The sequence below is a fragment of the Solanum tuberosum genome, unplaced genomic scaffold (genome assembly GCF_000226075.1).
Source record: "Solanum tuberosum cultivar DM 1-3 516 R44 unplaced genomic scaffold, SolTub_3.0 scf00204, whole genome shotgun sequence".
NCBI classification, from domain to species: domain Eukaryota; kingdom Viridiplantae; phylum Streptophyta; class Magnoliopsida; order Solanales; family Solanaceae; genus Solanum; species Solanum tuberosum.
This window is the reverse complement of record NW_006239127.1, coordinates 979986-998755: the sequence shown is the minus strand read 5'-3', so window position 1 is coordinate 998755 and position 18770 is coordinate 979986. Positions and strand designations below refer to the sequence as shown.

The following is an 18770-nucleotide window of genomic DNA, read 5'->3' as shown; positions in this document are numbered from 1 at the left end:
TCCAAGGAGGAGTGTAGTGTATATTTGATATCCACATTGGATCTTCGATTCAAATCCGGTATCCGATATTTAAACTAGGGCTCGAATTCGAGCCGGAAAGTCCCACACTGGGGTAGCGCTAATAAAAGGGACTATGTTCCCGAGGGGACTCGAACCAGAGACCTCTTGATTAAGAATAAATGGGTACTTACCATTCTACCAACAACTAGTATGAAAATTGAAACAGTACAGAGCATTTTAAAAAAATAATAGAGGTCTAAAACAATCTTTAGATATTTATGAGGTTGTAAATTATTTCATTAAGGGTAAAATGAGAATTATAGTAAGGTAACATGCTTTTTGAGACGAACTAAAAAAAGTAAGGATGCCACATAAAATGAGACAAACAAAGTTTAAATTAAATGACAAATATTTTTAACTCATACGAAATTGAACGAATTCGATTGAGTGACCATATTTCATGAGCTAATTTTGCACCGATGATTGAACTACATGATCAACTCTTATCAGTGTTTAGGTGAAAGATTTAAAATACTTGTGGGTTCTCATTATTTAAATCATTAATTGAAATTAAGATATTGGCATAATTTAGCTGTCAAAAGAATAAGTTAAGACTTAAAGGGTGCAAAAAATAGACTAGTTATGTTTAATAATAATGCAAGTTTTCTAATTAAAGTAACATATGTTGTGATTGGCTTGTTTTAATAAATGTCAACTCTCTGACAATATCAAAACACATACGTCAAATATATTTTATGTTGAATAATGCAAAACTTACTATAAATCAATAGTATGTGTTATGTACGTCCTAATATTTGGTGATGCGCATGAATATTTTATACTCCATTCACTCCAATTATGTGAATGTGTTATCGAGAGTCAACTAATTTTTCTTTTAATTATAAACTTTTCAAATTATTAATTATGCTGATTTATAATATAATATATATTTTTATATAATTTTTGAATATATAAATATTATTTAAAATTTTAAGAATATATATTTCTAAATTAACATTAGAAATTAAATATTTTGATTCTCACACTATGAACCATGAATTAGGACAGATAGAACACTAATTAGGGTCCCTACAAAACGTGTTTGAAATAATTAACTGTGTTTCTTGAATGTTTTCAAACATATGAATAATGATAAATATTTTAATTACTTGGATATTATATTAAAAATTATTTCGTAATCTAATGAAATCTTTTCTTTGTCGTGCCAAATTTACTAATTCATATAGTAAAAAGGCTATCATGATTTCCTCTTTAAGGAGGTCTCAGAATTGAATTGTATATATTCACATACCCAATATATCATGACAATTAATGGAGTAATACTTTTGAATTTTTCAAAATATTGAAAGTCAGTATTTGAAGAAAAATTGAATCAAATTAATTTAATATTCTAAAATTAAAATTTAGTTATTCGAAAACTATACTAAAAGTACTATAAATTGCAATTTTTCTCATATCAATATGGTGAAAAAATGCATCTTATTATTAATCAAAGTTTATATAATTTAACTCTTGCTAAACACAACGTAACTGATATAGATCCAAGAGAAAGATGTCAAATATCCAGAATGTTTTATTTTTTTAATCTTTATGAGAGAAATGAGTCAACTATTTCTTTCTTAAATCCAACTATCCAAGTATCCAACCAAGATCTCATCATATAATAATAATAATAATACAATAAAATAGATGGAGGGGCCTAGTGGGGGATGGCTAAATCTCTGGGTGATGATGAAATAGAGGTGTAGGAAACTCTTTGGCCGACATCCCATATACAGTTTATAAAGTGATGAATGAAATCCAATCAATAGTGAAGATGACAGCCTATTGATTCTCATGTACAAATACTCAACCAAAAGACATTTCAAAATCATTGCCTAATAAGCCAATAGATCCATGAAATACATCCAATCATTAACATTTTAAGCACAGTGCTTAGTTGATAAAATATAACTTTAAAGAGTACTACCCAAGTTAATGAACGGCACAAATCGAAATCGAAAAGTAAAAATCCAAACCATAACATTTCGAAAACTGAATATCAAATCCTTTTAAAACCGTACCAAACTGATAGATGAACATTCATACTCAAGAGTTTGACAAAGTTTGTGAGTATTACAATACACACCACAATCAAGTGTCTCATATAAATACAAAATAAAGCACTATATTATCATGCCTGCCATATGATGAATCACTCAATCGTCGTCCTCAAGAACATTGCGACGCCTCTGGATCTGAGAAGTGATTAGAACAAGCATGCAAGAAGATTCAGGCTCGGCTTAATAAATGAGAAGGATGATCAAAAGGTTGAGGCGTTGAGCAGAAGAGCGACTTACAGTTACTTTTGTTTGCTTAGTAGTTTGGGTGTTGATTTGTTCAAGTAATTCTATCAGTTTCTGCTCGGAAACCTGCAAATGCAAATATAATCCCAACCAAGGCAGTGAGGCCACCATAACTAATCAGATAGAAGGAAATGATTAAAGGAAAGAAGGAAAAGAACAAACAAAACTTACCTTCTCTGTGATCTGACCATATTGAGCAGCTCGGAGTATAACATCTTCAACTCCTCTGGCCTTGTCAGGCTTCACAAGAGCAATTCGAGCAACTGGCTCATACAAAATTGAAATCCAAACCACAGGTTATAAATAAGTGATAAGAAGAAAATAGAGGCCAAACTTTAGTAGGGACTTGCAGAAAGTGCAGTAATTTTGAGGTCTCACACTATATAACTGCTAATAAAATGAGAGACTAAGAAAACCTAGATATGCTTCATTGTGGTGTCAAAGCAAGAAAGGCCTAATAAACTAAAAAATTAGAACAGCAAACACCACCAATTATTCTGGTTATAATCCTTGCCAACTAGAGCAATTGATCAACTATATAGAATGCCTACAGTCAACAAAATAAGGGCCAATAACCAATTTCATTGGTCAAGAACTATTACACTAGATCATTAGACCACAGTTCTACAAGAGCAGTTAATCTTTTACAAGGTAAAATCTACAAGTGTTCATGTGAAGATGTTTAACAATCTCAAGAGACAGAATGTCTGGGGTTATACAAGACACTAACGAATAGGCCAAGCCCATAAGTTAAATGCTTTAGTTGGTTGGTTTGTGAGGAATCCCTGCCTGACACATGAAGCATTGAGAAAGAAATAAAAGATCATACTCCCTTGGTGCTCTTTATGTGAGACTAACAGTCACCTATTTTTACGCTGCCCCTTCACAACCAAAATTTTGGTCCATGTTTCTTCACATCTCAGAAGTGAGTGGACTATGCCAGAACAACACAACAGATTTACAAGATCAGAAGAGTGTTTCACATCTTTGGGTTCAATCCTGGAAGTAGATCCTTTGACAGGATGTAGGGTGCCCGTGGCACAAAGAGTTTGATAAATGGTGGCACATGAAATGATTTTGGGACCCAGGTCATAGTCCCGAAAGTACACTTGGAGGGTGATCTTTTCGTCCCATTCTTTGAGTCGCCCTAACAAAAGGGTTTGTATCATCAATTCCCCTTTTGGCTGACGCGATCACGTTGGCTAAGAGTGATGCGATGGATGCAAAGATTGAAATCGCAAAAGGGAAGTTGGCTATGGCTGATGAGCTGATAGCCATAACTTTGAAGAAGAAGAATGACAATGCCCCTGAGATAAGGAAGTTGCGTGAGGAATACCCATTCCTTATGGAAGAGGTTAATGTCAATATTGCTTAAGAGAATAAGCCTGAAGTTGCCGAGGAAAAACCCAAAAGGGGAATTGATGATACAACCCTTTTGCTAAGGGCGACTCAAAGAAGGGGACGAAAAGATCACCCTCCAAGTGTACTTTCGAGACTATGACCTGGGTCCCTAAATCATTTCATGTGCCACCATTTATCAAACTCTTTGTGCCATGGGCACCCTACATCCCGTCAAAGGATCTACTTCTAGGGTTGAACCCAAAGATGCCAAACAGAAATGGCAACTCCGCTTGGGCTCTTTTGGTATGGGTTGGGTCGGTTAGAATTGTTGATTGTATGCTGGATTTGGGCTGCTGATGAATGTATTGGGTTGAGTTAGGAGGATTGGATTTGGCCCAAAATTGGCCTAAAAGATGGGAAAAGAAGGCTGATGGTTCAGGGCGTTTGGTTAAAATAAATCATTTAGGATTTGGCCAACTCAGGTTTAAAAGATAGCTGACTGCTTTAATAAATGGCCCATCGATTTGCAATCGTGGCCAATTGAATTCAAGAATATGACCAAATTGAGTTGATTAATTAAATTCGGCGAAATCTTAAACAAGACGAATTTAAACAAGATTAATTAACGAGCTTCTTAAACTTAACAAAATGAAATAATTAACTTAATTATAAACTAATTACCTCAAAATTAAAACTATAATTTAAACTAAAGTAAATTAATAAAATATTTAAGTAAGAAATAAAATCTTCTGGGATGATTTTCGAATATTCGTAGGATATACTAATTATATACAAAATTATATAAAAACATATTTATCATTTAAAAATTAGAAAAATGACTAAAATTACTTAAAAATAACTTGAAAGTATTTTGGAATTTTATACAAATCAATTATTTCAAATCATTTATAATTAAAGAAGTTCGATCATTAATCCATATAGTGGAGGGCCAAAATTGGGTGTCAACAAAGAGGAGGGAGCAAGAGACTGAAGATTTGGTGGAATTTAATCCACAATGTATTTGGTGGACAGTGTGGAAGGAGAGGAATGGTATCTCTATTTCTTAGGTGTAAATTGACAGGATTAGAAGATTCAGATCAATTTCTAGAATTTTTAGGATCCTTGTAAGTATTACTTTTGTCGCCTTTCTCTTTTTTACAAAGTCCCCAAGCATATCCTTAAATGCTGAAGAATACAGTGTTACCAGTTCTTAAAAAAAAAAAGATTTAAGGGCTTAAGCCCAAAATTCAAGTTGATGAATTTATATGATTACACCTATTATTGTAGATTGAGTTGTTGAATACTACAAAATTTGAAGAGATTGGAGCTAAAGCTTTGAGCTTAGTTAAGACTAACTTACTAGTTGAGATTTTGATAAAATTTATGTTCCTTACGTGTACAATAAAATGCCTAAAAGTGTGTTTTGTGGCTAAGCACCCCTGAGGGCAAGGGAGTACTTACTTCACCATATTTATGACTCAGTAGTCAGTACAACTTAAAAGCAAAAAAGTTAAAAGTGATAAATGATTTAGATATTGCATTATGTGATACATGGCTCAATTTTTATTATATATATGTTTATGTTGAACATAACCTTGCTACGTGAACATATAGTTTTGATTGTTTGTTCTGTGCATTTACCTGTTATGTCTATGTTCAACTCACACTTAGCTACTGGTGTGATCACACTCAGTTATGTATAAGTAGTCAACCTCCTCGTGCATGAGTGCCAGACTGGCTGGGGTTAGCAACCTCACACTCAGATTCTCAATTTCTCATATTCAATTACAGTATCAATTAGATCCCGTTATCAATTAGCAAATCATTGTATTTTTCTGCAATTCATGTTTTATTCAACAAGTCTTACTCTATCATCTAGGGAGGGTAGTCAATGAACCTTTTTTCTTTTTTGATTGTTTCTGAGTACCATGCCATTGGTACTTATAGCCCAGGAGCGCTTGCTTCCTTTTTGGATGCAGATACCACTGAACCTGGTACCACCAATTAAACCTAGTATCCAGCTCCAGCTCACTCTACTAGTCATTTAGTGGGGAATCTATCTTAGTTTATTTCAGGCATTTTAGTACTCCACAGATACTCCTAAGGCGTTATGTTTGTTTGTTTTCATAATCTTTTAGTGGCGTAGGTTTTCAGTTATTCAGTTTTTTTTGAAACTTGGTAACTTTGTATTATAACACAATAGTACATGGGCAGTACTAAACCTTATATACAGATGAACTCCAAAAACTCCACTATTCTAAATCTAAATTGAATCTAGAACATCAATTATAGAGACAGTTTCATTTGAGTATAATTGATTGCACCAAAAACATAACAACAAAATGCAGTTGAGTTTAACTTTCTGCATACTATTCTCTACGCTCTCAAAACACCTAGAATTTCTCTCTTTCCAGGTTGCCCACCAGATTGAAGCAGGGATAATTCTCCATCTCGTTCTGTCTTTAGCTAGCACTCCTGCCTCCTCCCAACTTTTTAGGGCTTCAGTAATTCTTCTAGGCATAGCCCAGGATATGCCTTTGAGACTCAAGAATACCCTCCATAATTGTTGAGTAAATTTGCAGTGTAGAAAAAGATGGTTAACAGTTTCTGATGTTTCTCCACAAAGAAAACACCTAGAACATAAGGTTATCCCCCTTTTCATAACATTATCCTGTGTCAAAGCTGCTTCCTTAGCTAGCAGCCATATAAAACATGAGACTTTATAAGGAATTCTGCCTTTCCAAATTTGTCTCCATGGCCAGATAGGAATCTGTTGACTTGGTTGCTCCATCAACCTGTAAGCTGCACCTACTTTAAATATACCTTTGCTGCTTCCTTTCCACCATAATGCATCCTCTTCAGCCTGGAGTCCATTGAAGTTTCCAACAATGTTGAGAAATTCTGCCACTCTCATCACTTCCCAGTCATTGAGATGTCTTCTGAACTGGAAATTCCAGCCCTGTGTTGTCCAAATCTCTGCAATGGTCCTTTGTTGTGAGAGAACTAGGTTATATATGTCTGGAAAGAGGAGTTCCAGATTACCTGACTCATGCCATTCATCTTTCCAGAATTTGGTCTTGTTCCCATTCCCCACTTTCACCTTGGAGTTGAGTTTGACTTCCTCCCATAATTCTCTTATGGATCTCCATAAACTGACCCCATAAGGTGAAGTCACATCCTTGGTCATCCAACTATCTTCCGCCTCATATTTGGCACCTACCACTCTTTTCCACATTAACTGATCTTCAAACGAGTACCTCCATAACCATTTCATTCTGAGTGCTTCACTTTGGAATATCAGATTTTTTATTCCCAATCCGCCATTCTTTTTCCCAGTTACCACAGATTCCCATTTCACCAGGTGAAATCTCTTCTTCTCGCTGTTACCTTGCCACAAAAAATTCCTTCTTATCCTATCCAATTTTTTGATGACCCCTGTGACGCTGAAGCGCGCATAAAGCGGGGCGAAGCGCTCAACATGTTTTGAGCCTCACTTCAGGGCTTAAGCGCCTTAAAGCGCGCCTTTGATAACATTGCCTCCACAACCATTTCATTCTGAGTGCTTCACTTTGGAATATCAGATTTTTTATTCCCAATCCGCCATTCTTTTTCCCAGTTACCACAGATTCCCATTTCACCAGGTGAAATCTCTTCTTCTCGCTGTTACCTTGCCACAAAAAATTCCTTCTTATCCTATCCAATTTTTTGATGACCCCTGCTGGAATAGGAAATAATGACATCATGTATGTTGGTAGGCATTAAGTACCGAGTTGATGAGGGTCAACCTCCCTCCCATTGATAAGTATTGAGTTTTCCATCTAGCCAATTTTTTCTCGCACTTCTCTATCACGCCATTCCAGATACATATTATCCTTTTTCTGGAACATAAAACTAATATGTGAATCCATAGTTCTGTCGATTGACATGTAATGACAAATGCATGGTACTTGAATCATATAAGTTTTCATGCCTTCTGAAATATGAGTGGAATTATTTCTGAGAAGTATGGGTATGATTATGCAGTTATTCAGTTTTCAACTGGATTTATTGTCTTGGGAGGCATTTATCGCCATACGAGCTTAATGAATGAGTTGAAAGCTCAATCCAAGATCAAAAAGTTAGATGGGAACAAAACAAGCTTCTAGAAGAACAATTGACATGTGGTTGGAAAATTGGAATTGGTATGTCAAGATATTTTCAACTTAATTAGTGATCAGCAGAAGACAGTAGCAGATATGTGCACACTCAAAGGTTGGAATATCAAATTTAAAAGAGAAATCAATGACTGGGAAGTTTAGAGGGCGACTGACTTCTTCTAAACACTTGAACAATTTTCTTGGTTACAAACAAGTGAAGATGAACTTTGGGCAAGGCAACACCAAAGACCTATTCAGGGTCAATGCAGCATACAAACTGTTGACACAACCCAATAAACAGTTAGCATACTGGCCATGGAAACAAATTTGGAAGGCCAAAGTCCCCCATAAAGTAGCTACAAAAGAAGCTGCCCTTACTCTGGACAATTTGGTGAACAGAGGGCTTCCGTTGTATTCAAGATGCTTCCAGCGTAAAGAAACAACAGAGACAGTCGTTATCTCTTCTTGCATTGTCCACTCACACCTCAGTTATGGAGTGTTATCTTAAACCTGAAAGGCATATCCTGGTCTGACAGGTAAGATTTCAGAAGCTCTTAGTAGTTGGGAAGGAATAGGATCACATGCAAAGAATGGGAGTAGATGGAGAATTGTCTGTCTTGCATTTGGTAATCAATTTGGAAGGAAGGCAACTCCAGATGTTTTGAGAGCTTAGTGGATGATGTGCAGAAGGTCAAGTTAAACTTCATGTTGTAGTATTCTTTAAGTTATGTTGGCAAGTACTATTGTACTTAATTTACCTGGTAAGGAAATGTTATCCTTATTTCTTCACTCTAGCTTCAAACGGTAAATGTACTTGAGAAATATGTGAATGGTCAATAAAACTATTTCAACATTATATACACTCCCTGCATCGAAAATTCATGACCCCAATGTTTCACAGGTGAAATAGGCAAACGATATGAATTTTACTCTTCCGTAGGTGAAGAATGCGCCCTAAGACTTGAAGTAGATGCCTTCAAATCTTTTGATTAACTTAAATTTATAAAAGAATCACATACAAGTACTAGAATAAAATTGATGTAAGACATGAACTTAAGTCAGTGCATCAATGTTGGGAGTTGAGAAGATATACCAATTGCCTGAGCTTAGTTTGACCCTTATAGAAGACCTAGATAAGTTGCATCACTGGAAAAGATTTTTTTTCCTGAAAACCGCAATCTCCGGGCCACCTTGCACGCACCTCAACTAATTCCATGTCCACCTGCCACCTCCCACTCCCAACAACAACAGGTACCAAGTAACTTTGTCCACCAAGGCTAGAACATATGGGGAAGAAATCACCTAGTGTTTGTCCCTACTGGGAACTGAACCCGAGACCTCATGGTGCTCCACCCACCTCATTGACCACTAGGCCACACCCTCATGGAAAGATTTTTAAAATTGACTTAACGATGTCGAGTCAATTCAAAAGACCAGCAACTAAAATAGGTCCCAGAAGCTAAGCCCTTCATAAAGAGCTAATGAAATGCACCTCTGTGCTTGATGCCTGGGCATAAACCCCAGAAGAGTATGCGTTAAGGGGTCCTCTCTAATTTCCCTTATTCCCCAAGAGAACTTTATGATGCCTATTATCTTTGCCTCGAGGCAAGCCTAAAGCCACACCTTAGAGATGCCTTTGAAAATGTCAGATCCTATTCACATGGACTAAGAGACAGTATGGTGTTTGATTGCATCATATATGTTCTAGTTACAAGGTCAAAATGTCTAAAGCAATAAACTCTGCAGCTGAATTGGAAGTCGTGTTCGATGTTACTTCTACCCATCAAAAATAAGAAAATGTTTTATTCATTAAAACAGAGTGTAATTAACTTCAAAGAAATTGCTTTTTAAATATAAATGTAAAATTAAACTAATGTTACTAACAATGACAACATTTTGACATCAATCATTGTAGAGTTCACAATTTGTAAAAATTAAGACATCAAACATTTGGAAAATAATTCACACAACATGCACCTACCTCTGGCCCTTGCTTCAGAAGTGAGAATCTGAGTAAGCATCATTTGCCTTCGCTCATCTGCCTCCCTACATCAATCACTTCCATAGTGGATATCAAATGTTGAAAGAACTAATATATTACTAATAAAAACAACATTTTGACCAAATGAGCTATACAAAAACAAACCTTTTAGCATCATCTTGGGATTTCTGCTGGTCAGTGTTTTGCTGAGTTCCCTATTTGCCCAAAAAAAAAATTAGTGAAGATATTGTGAAGTTCAAAGCTTGACGAGGTAAAACTGAACATCAAAAACAGAAAGTATAGATACAGAGACAATTATATACCCCGCCCTGTTGAGCCATGAGCTCCTGCATTCTCCTTTGCCTGATAGCTTCCAATTCTGGGTCTGCCTACAGTAATTGCAAAAAAAGAAAAGGAATCAATCTCTCAAAAACCATATCACAGTTTCATTTCAAGTTTCAAAATTGACCACTTATTCTAAGTTTCTAACAATAGTCCAACTAAAATTAACTTCTCTAGATTTGATAAAACTAATTTAGAAGTCCATAAACAAAATCTTTATGCATTCAGCCTAAACCTATGTTGCTCGGACTCTCCAAAAATGATGCCTCACCCGTATCAGATACTCTTAAAATAGACTACATCACGTTTTCGAAGAGTGGAGCAACATAGGCGAAAACCCAAAACAAATACAAAGAAAAATGCAATTCCAAGCTACACAAAGGCACTGCTCCCAACACATATTCACTGCCAGTCTCCCTTATTCCCTTTGTCCGAAAAAAAGTTCTCAAATTTCAGATGGCAAAAAAAGTTAAAGTTACCAACTTTCAGATGAATACCCAAAAAAATAAGAACTCAAAACAGTAGAAATACAAGAATTGAACAAAAATTCCCAGTAAGAAAAACAAAGAAAAGTAACCATTTTTGGAATTGCAACAACCCTAAAAAAGAAGAAATAGTTTTTCAAGATTACAACGCTAAAATTGACATTCATCCAAAATTGATTCAGAAAACATATAGAAATATGCAGGGTATGTGAGATTACCATCTTCTGGGAAGTAACGAATTTGAGCACTGAGTTGCAGAAAAAGGGTAAATATTGGGAAAGAAGAAGAAAGAAAAGGGACACACAGCGTTTAAAAGACGCAGTTCTTTTAACCTCTCTCGGCACTTGTTATGTGCGTATCGGGTTCGTTTAGTAAAGTAGACTTTAAATTATTATTTGACTATCTACTTCGATCCCGCGGCTGCTATTCTTTGAGTGTGCATAGGTAAAATCCTTGCTTTCGTTGATAAGGAATTTCAAACTTGAAACCTCCAACATGAATGTCCTAAGCCCAAACCAATGAGTTACCCCAAAGTGGTCTATTGCTTTGATATATTAGTTACATAAGTAAAATTTGATGTAGTGTAAAAAATTTACTTTGTTATGATCAATTTTTCTATATATTTATCTGAAATTTAATGTCAAAGTTAATTTTTCAATGTGCACAATCAAAAAAAAAAAATTACTAATAAATTTAATTGATAATTGAATCAAATGTGATTGAATGATATAAATTATAGTTTAGTTGGAACTCAAATTGAACTTGGTTAGTTAAATATTGAATATAAAATAATTTCCAAGAAAACATAATAAATTGGTTTCAATTTTTATTTTATTTTATAAAAAAAATTGTACTGAAATATATTTATTTATGTGGATGTTTCATGTTCGTTCATACTACTCTTCATCATTGTGTTCACCTTCGTTTATGATCTTAATTTTTTAATATTACGTGTCTCACCTCCTTTAGGGGTCTTATCCAAGGTTTAACAAACTTTGGATTAGTTATTCCTTTCATTTTCTAGGGATAAAATAAGACCAAATATGGTGTATAAGAAATCCATAGATTAAATAAAATAAAGTAACCAAACAATATATTAGATGGACTAAATTTTAATCCATAGACTATTCTATTTAATACCGCCTACCAAACGAGTATACAGATATAAAAACTCATATAGTACACTTGAAGACTTGAATAACTAGGGGGGGAAAAGTTCTTTCTCTCTTTATTTTACATTTCTTGATTGGTTTCATTTTGTAACACATATGTTTTATTTATACTTATTGGAAGTGTAATTAATTTTTTATAGAAAGTTATTTGTCTTGTTCTTTGAGTTACTAAATTCATTTACTTTCAATTATCTTTCTAATCAAACTGAAAATGTTAACTAACATTCAAACTGTAATAATTTAGTGATTATGATTCATGCATAATTTGATTTAAAAACCAAAATGAAAACAGCAAGCAATAATGTAGACTAGAAATCAAAAGAATCCCATGTTCACGTGCCTCCAAAACTCCAACTTGATCATTTTATAATAACACAACACATCTAAGATTTCATCAAAACACATGAACAAGTAAAATATTGCTCACTTCTTCGTCTTTTGTTTATCACGTTCAGTTTAATTTTAAAAAATAAAATATGACAAGTAAAAATGAATCGGAATACGTAGCCATAGCTACTGCCCACTCACATCTCAGATCAAACAAAACATTCACATACATTTATTACTAAGTAAAAGAAAAATCACCCTGAAATTTAGACATCAAAAAGATGTCTTTCTTCTTAGATCTAAAATACAAATATTTACATTTAATGTGAACTCTCTCAACTCTCTCTCAGTCGGTAGTAATAGTAGTAGAAGCAACATAAAGCACAAAACTTTATGCTTTTCTTGAGCTTTTACACTCTCTAAAGTGTATCAGCAATCAAGAAAATATTGCAGGAGCCACAAAAATGGGATTCACAATGGGTCTAAATTTGCTTCTTTTGGTAGCTATGGTGGCTACCAACATTCTTTCTTTGTATCATCTCTCTTCCAATATCCAATCCAAGCCCCCTGTTGCTCCACCTGTTCCTGACCACCTTCTGCATCAGCTTCAGACCATACGCGCCACCATTAACCACCTCACGCGCCTCCAGCCTCCAGCTCCTCCATCTGCTAAAGCTAAGAAATCTACAGTTACCATCCCTTCTGATCTCCTTCTTTACACTCATTTATCACCTATTGCTTCTTCTTGTAAAGACAATCCTGATTTGCTTCATCAGTACATGAGCTACACACCCTTTAGTCTTTGCCCCTCAGATTCTTCAGTAGCTGAGTCTCTTATACTTAGAGGGTGTCACCCTCTTCCAAGGAGGCGCTGTTTTTCAAGAACCCCTTCTAGTATCCCTACTTCTCTGCCTAAAACCCCTTTTTCTACTATCCCTGAAAAGGCCTTGTTGTGGAATAATTACAGTTGTAAGAGCTTTTCTTGTTTGTCTCAGTCTAATCCCAACTTGGGATTTGATATGAAAGTTGAGCAATCAAGATTCTTGGATTTTAAGTCAGATCTAGATCTCCCAATTCCACAGTTTCTTCAGCTCACTAAGACCTCAAAGAGTGTTATTAGGCTGGCACTTGATATTGGTGGTGGCACAGGAACTTTTGCTGCACAAATGAAGCTGCATAATGTAACTGTTGTGACTACAACAATGAATCTCGGTGCCCCTTATAGTGAGACTGTGGCACTTAGGGGATTGGTGCCTTTACATGTGCCTTTGCAGCAGAGGCTTCCAGTGTTTGATGGGGTGCTGGATCTTGTAAGATGTGGCCATGCTGTGAATAGGTGGATTCCAGTGACCATGATGGAGTTTTTGCTTTTTGATGTTGATAGAGTGTTGAGGGCTGGTGGATACCTCTGGTTGGACCATTTCTTTAGTAAAAGAGCAGATCTTGAGAAGGTTTTTCAACCTTTGATCTGGAAATTGAACTACAAGAAGGTGAAGTGGGCAGTGGCAAATAAGAATGATGCTAGTGGTGTAAAGAATGGAGAAGTTTATTTGACAGCTCTTCTTCAGAAGCCGATTTCGAGATGAGCATCTAGTCCAGGTAACCTCATAGTCTCTCTGAAAATGAGATCATATATTGTTTTAGTGGATGGATTAAAAATATTGCTGGTAGTGATAGATCTCAAGTAGTTTAGTACTCCTATTACTTTTGGCTTGGCACTTAACTAATGAAAGCACCAATAGACATAAAATCTCCTCTCTTGACATTGAGAAGCTAAAATATGTCCAAGTAATGCTAGTTCAAAGCTTTCTGTTGATCCAAAGTAAATAATGTTGTATTCTTCATACTTTCCGAGTCTACCCAACTTCCTTAATTATCCAGTTTTTAGTTGTTTTAAGATGAGCCTGCTACAGATTTGTTTCTAGATACACTTGATTTTCCATTAAGTAGATATCCTTCATAGTAAAAGCCTTTTTTTCAGTAAGAACTGCTACCTCTCTAGCGCATTTCCGATGCAGTTAGCCTTAGATGGGGAGATTGGTTGCTTGAAGTGAAATATTTCAGGTTTGTACTATGTCTCCGTTTTGTCCGAGCTCCGTATTGGTCCAAAGTGCTGCGGTGATATCTACGTTTACTGTTCTTTCAATTTACGCTCTTGTCATTCCAGAATCCAGCTAGTTTCCTAGTGCCCTATTCTCTTGAGATCATCCTCTTAAATGTGATTCTCAATAACAGATCCCTCACTTGTCCGTTATGCCCAGCCCCTTAACTCAAGTAGAGGTTTACATCATTTGTTGATCCAATTACGCTTTTGGTACCTAATTTATAAGGGTCCTGTATCTGCCAAAATGTTAACTTCCCTTAACATTGCAAATTTTATGTCAACAAGAAGCCATGTGGCATAAACATAGTATTTTCAGATGTTTTGAGGGTTCAAAGTCTGTTTTCATCTATAAATTATTTCTAGAGGCGATAAGATTCATCAATTAGCTCCCAAATCTAGCCATTACCTCTTTATACTTATATCGGCAATTTGTATGCATGTTAGTAGTAACCAATAGATTTTAGAGCCAATTGATGATCTTCATTCTCCAAAACTGATTCTTAGATGAAGAGTTTTTTTATCTTAGAAGGCGGACAAAATGGTGCATGTCTAAAGCACTTCACTTTTTCCATCCAAAAATTAAATCCATTTAGAGATGGATTCCATTTAATTAAACACAGTACCTTCCTGCAATTGGTGTCCTATGAATTATACAACTCAAAGTGATCATTAAGACCCTTAATGAAGGCCATCCTGAATGATCATTGACAAATTCCCCACGTATAACTGTCACGCGGGGTTACGTTTCCCGACTAGCTTGTATGCCAACTCTGCATGCTATGCACTTCATTCGCAAATCTGATTGATAACAGCACAGCCAATTAACATTGATTTAACTGTTATAACATAAGTCGTTATTTATAATAATTTGATCGGAATTGAATCCTTCTGAAAGCTGCTCAAGTAGATTATCTTTCTCCATCCTTTTCTAGGTTGTTTTAAAATTTCAGCTTTTGCTGTTGTTATTTTGCAGATATCACTGCTAAATTTGAATGATCATTTGATGCCAAATGCTATGTTGTGTCAAGATATTCTCTTCTTCACGAGGTGGAGAAATGCGATTAGTCTGCATTTGGGATGAGAATGATCCAAACAATAGAAAGCTGTGTGCACCACAGAAATACAGTTTGCATCAAACAACAGTAGCTGCTCTAATAGATAGTTATTTCCCTTCATTCATTTGTCAGTTTTGGTGTAATCTTTACTGATTTCGAAACTATACAAGTGGAAAATCTAGTAGAGATAACAGAGCTGCAAGTTTAAAAGTGATTATTATAAATGTAAAGATAATGCAGGAAAGTGAAAAAAAAACTTGCAATCCCCTCTGTCACCTATAAAGAGTGATTGTTGCTACTGTGACAATTGGATATTGCTGTGTTCTTTGCTTCTTCATTCAATTATTTCAACTAGTATTGATTAATGCCTTTCTGCTTTAATATCCATTTCTTAACTTTGTTTTATGTACTGTGACAAGTAATGAAAGCTGCACTAAGAAAAGTTAAGAATAATAACTTTCTTAATGATCGAGAAATCTGTTTGGAACCAACCTTTATGATCAACTATATTCTTTGAAATTCAAAAATAATATCTTTGCATCGACCCTTCTTTATTTAAATATCAGACTTAGTTCGCGTCTCATGCATTACTCAAACCTGTGATTCAAGTCTCTAAGGAGCCTCAACCTTTGCCAATTGAGTTAAGCCCTTGAGGCAATCGTTTTAAAATCAAATATAATGATGGTTTGCAAAACCAAGAGACAAATGACCCCAAAATGTAATGTGTAAAACTAGGATAATTCATATAGTATGGAAGTATTTTTTTTAGATTTACCCTTTAAATTTATTATTTGAGCTTTCATTTTTCTTCCCCAAGTTAATTTTCTATAAAGATATTGGAATTAGCAATAAATTTCATGCATAATCTGTTGTTAAGTTGATCGTTATTAATCTTATTTAGTGGCAGATTATAAAATAAAAAAGGTTAGCTACCTTAGTAACTTGCCTTATACTTGCCCTTGACCCAGAGCTCTTGAGCCGAGGAGTTTTCGAAAACAGTCTCTCTATTTTCATGAGGTAGTGGTAAGGCATACGTACATTCTACTCTCCCTAGATTATTTCACTGGGTATATCGTTGTTGTTGTTGTTTACCCTGACAAAGCTATGACCCAAATGAAAAGGCATAATTTTTAAATTATAATTAATTTCAAAGGGATAAACAACACCAACAACATATCCAATGAAATTCCACAAGTGAAGTTTCAGAGGGTAGCAGACCTTACAATTACCTCGTAGAAATAGATGAGTTGTTTCCGAAGGACCCTCAGCTCAAGTGCAACAAATCCAATATTTAAAAAAAAAATTAAAAATCAAAGGGATAAATTTGAACCTTTATAATTTCAAAAAAAAATAAAATGAAACCTTCATCTGAAGTATTTTTGCACATACTTTACGAAGCAATAATAAAATAATAATTTTAATATATCATTATTTAAATATAATAAATTTAATATTTTTAAAAATTCTAGACAAGTAAAAGTACACGAATTGAGTATAAAATAATTTATTAATACAACAGTAAAGATATTAATAACCTCAAAATATCACAGTCGTAACGCCTAGCAAAATAGGAACTCAAACAAGTATAATATTTTTTTTTTTAAAAGGTAAAAAATCCGTGCTTTTTTCCCCAAGCAAATAGGCTCCTCCTCCTTTCTCTACGGCGTGCAATTCTGGTGTGTCCGTAGGTCGAGCGATCCACCATTTTCAACATCAATTCAGACCTCTTTTCACTAACAATGGTCAGTTCTCACTCTTTCCCTTAACACCTTTGAGTAATTCTCTTTATTTTTCAAGTAAAACAAAACTTCTAACTTTTTTTTTTGCCTAAAAGAAGCTCATTCTCGTTTACACTGATCTCGTGTTGTATGGTTGAATTTATCACTTGTAGAAAAAATTATGCATTTTTGTGTTTTAGTTTTAGTCGAATTGGAATAGTTGGCCTAGTTTTTTTGTGATCTCTTTGATTGTCGACGTGTTTCTAGAGTTTGTTTACTTGGAGGTATAAATGGGAGGGTATATCAATCAGATCTAGCATCTGTAAGTTTCCAACAATGGGAAGAAAAAAACTTAAGAATTAAACAAAAGGAAGAGGAAACTTTTTTATGTGGGAAAGTAAGATTACTTGCAGTATATACAGCACCAGTTAGTTTTTTTTCTTTCGGAACGCCCTAATTGAGAGAATACCAATGTTTAAGTCGGACAGCAACCCTCACATTTAAGGCTAATTTGGGTTTAATCTTGGTTTCATGTTTTGAAATGAGATGTTGTACTCACCTCTTTAGAATGGGAATTCTTGCTCAAGAAGAAGGAAATGTGTTACTTTATAACAGGGGCTTATGATGTGGGCGGAGATATTTTATCAAGTAGAGAGGATTTTCTCGAGAGAATAAAGGGAAAGGGCAGCTGAGCAAACTTCTGGTTTAAGGTGTAGTTGCTGGTGACATCTATAGCTGTGTAGGCCATTGAAAGGGAAGGCAACTTCTTTTGTGTTGTGGTTGTGCTTGATTTGGAGTAGATTTATGTTGCATGTGTGCTTTAACAGAAAACTAAAAGGAGAATATGTAATGGTGGCTGTATCTTGGAATTTTGAGACTGGTTAAACTTGAACAATTGATAGATAGAACCATAAGTAATTCATGGATGACTTCCATGTGTCTCAAATGTGTCAATATATGCTTTTAACCCATTTCTCTATAAAACGAGAAAAGAAATTTATCCCTTTTTTAAAATCATATATGGATGTGTAGACATATCCTGCTATAATGTCTTTCAAATCCTTTTTGCAGGAGACCTGCCCTGCAATTAAGAACATTCTGCTTCTAGATTCCGAAGGAAAGCGTGTTGCTGTAAACTACTACTCAGATGATTGGCCAACAAATGCTGCAAAGGAAGCTTTTGAGAAGGCCGTGTTTGCCAAGACTCAAAAGACTAATGCTAGGGCAGAAGGTATGATATCTCTTTAACTGTTGATTTTTTTATTTATATTTGGTCATGCTCTTTCCAAATATCTCCCTTTCAACATGCAAAGGAAGCAAAGCTCATCCAGACAGTTGGTGATGTTCCATTCTGCACTAGAGTTGTTTGTGATGCCATCTTATGTCGTATACCTTGCCAGTCTCTGCAAACATTGAGTTTTATTAAACTCTGGTGGTATGTATTAAATCAAGAGCCAAAAACAAAGGCAAGCTATTAGAAGTTTTGCTAATTTACCAAATAGATCAGTGATGGGTAGGCTGATAATAATAATCTTAAAAGACTTGGCTTTGTGTTGTTTGCTTGCATATCCTCTTCTTGAAGTTGATTGTCTCCAGGTCATATGAATTTAAGTCTTGGTGAGCGATTACTCGTTACATCTTGAGAGTTGTCTTTATGCCAGTGACTAAATTGGACTGTTGTGCTTAAGATGTCCTGCTACATATTGGTTCTTCTACTACCCCCCCCCCCCCCCCCCCCCACCA

At 35.1% G+C, this 18770-nt stretch overlaps 3 protein-coding genes across 3 annotated transcripts in view; 2 read left to right on the top strand and 1 right to left on the bottom strand.

Moving 5' to 3' along the window:
* Window positions 1-2021: 2021 nt before the first annotated feature.
* On the bottom strand, window positions 2022-11003 carry LOC102592706 (DNA-binding protein DDB_G0278111). Its single transcript, XM_006355540.2, has 7 exons — window positions 10870-11003; window positions 10148-10213; window positions 9990-10039; window positions 9825-9889; window positions 2538-2629; window positions 2361-2432; window positions 2022-2258 (listed from the first exon to the last, which is right to left on the bottom strand). The coding sequence occupies exons 1-7, from the start codon at window positions 10870-10872 to the stop codon at window positions 2220-2222; spliced, it is 387 nt and encodes a 128-aa protein (XP_006355602.1). The 5' UTR covers window positions 10873-11003; the 3' UTR covers window positions 2022-2219.
* A 1407-nt stretch (window positions 11004-12410) lies between these two features.
* LOC102592036 (uncharacterized) lies at window positions 12411-15674 on the top strand. Its single transcript, XM_006355538.2, has 2 exons — window positions 12411-13749; window positions 15228-15674. Exon 1 carries the CDS (start codon window positions 12615-12617, stop codon window positions 13734-13736), a length of 1122 nt encoding a protein of 373 aa, XP_006355600.1. The 5' UTR covers window positions 12411-12614; the 3' UTR covers window positions 13737-13749; window positions 15228-15674.
* Window positions 15675-16897: 1223 nt separating this feature from the next.
* Window positions 16898-18770, top strand: part of LOC102591694 (coatomer subunit zeta-2-like) — a 4990-nt gene continuing 3117 nt past the window's right edge. The window contains exons 1-2 of the mRNA XM_006355537.2: window positions 16898-17051; window positions 18099-18258. Of these exons, the coding sequence (XP_006355599.1) occupies window positions 17049-17051; window positions 18099-18258 (163 nt within the window). The 5' untranslated portion in view covers window positions 16898-17048. The remainder of the gene's footprint in view (window positions 17052-18098; window positions 18259-18770) is intronic.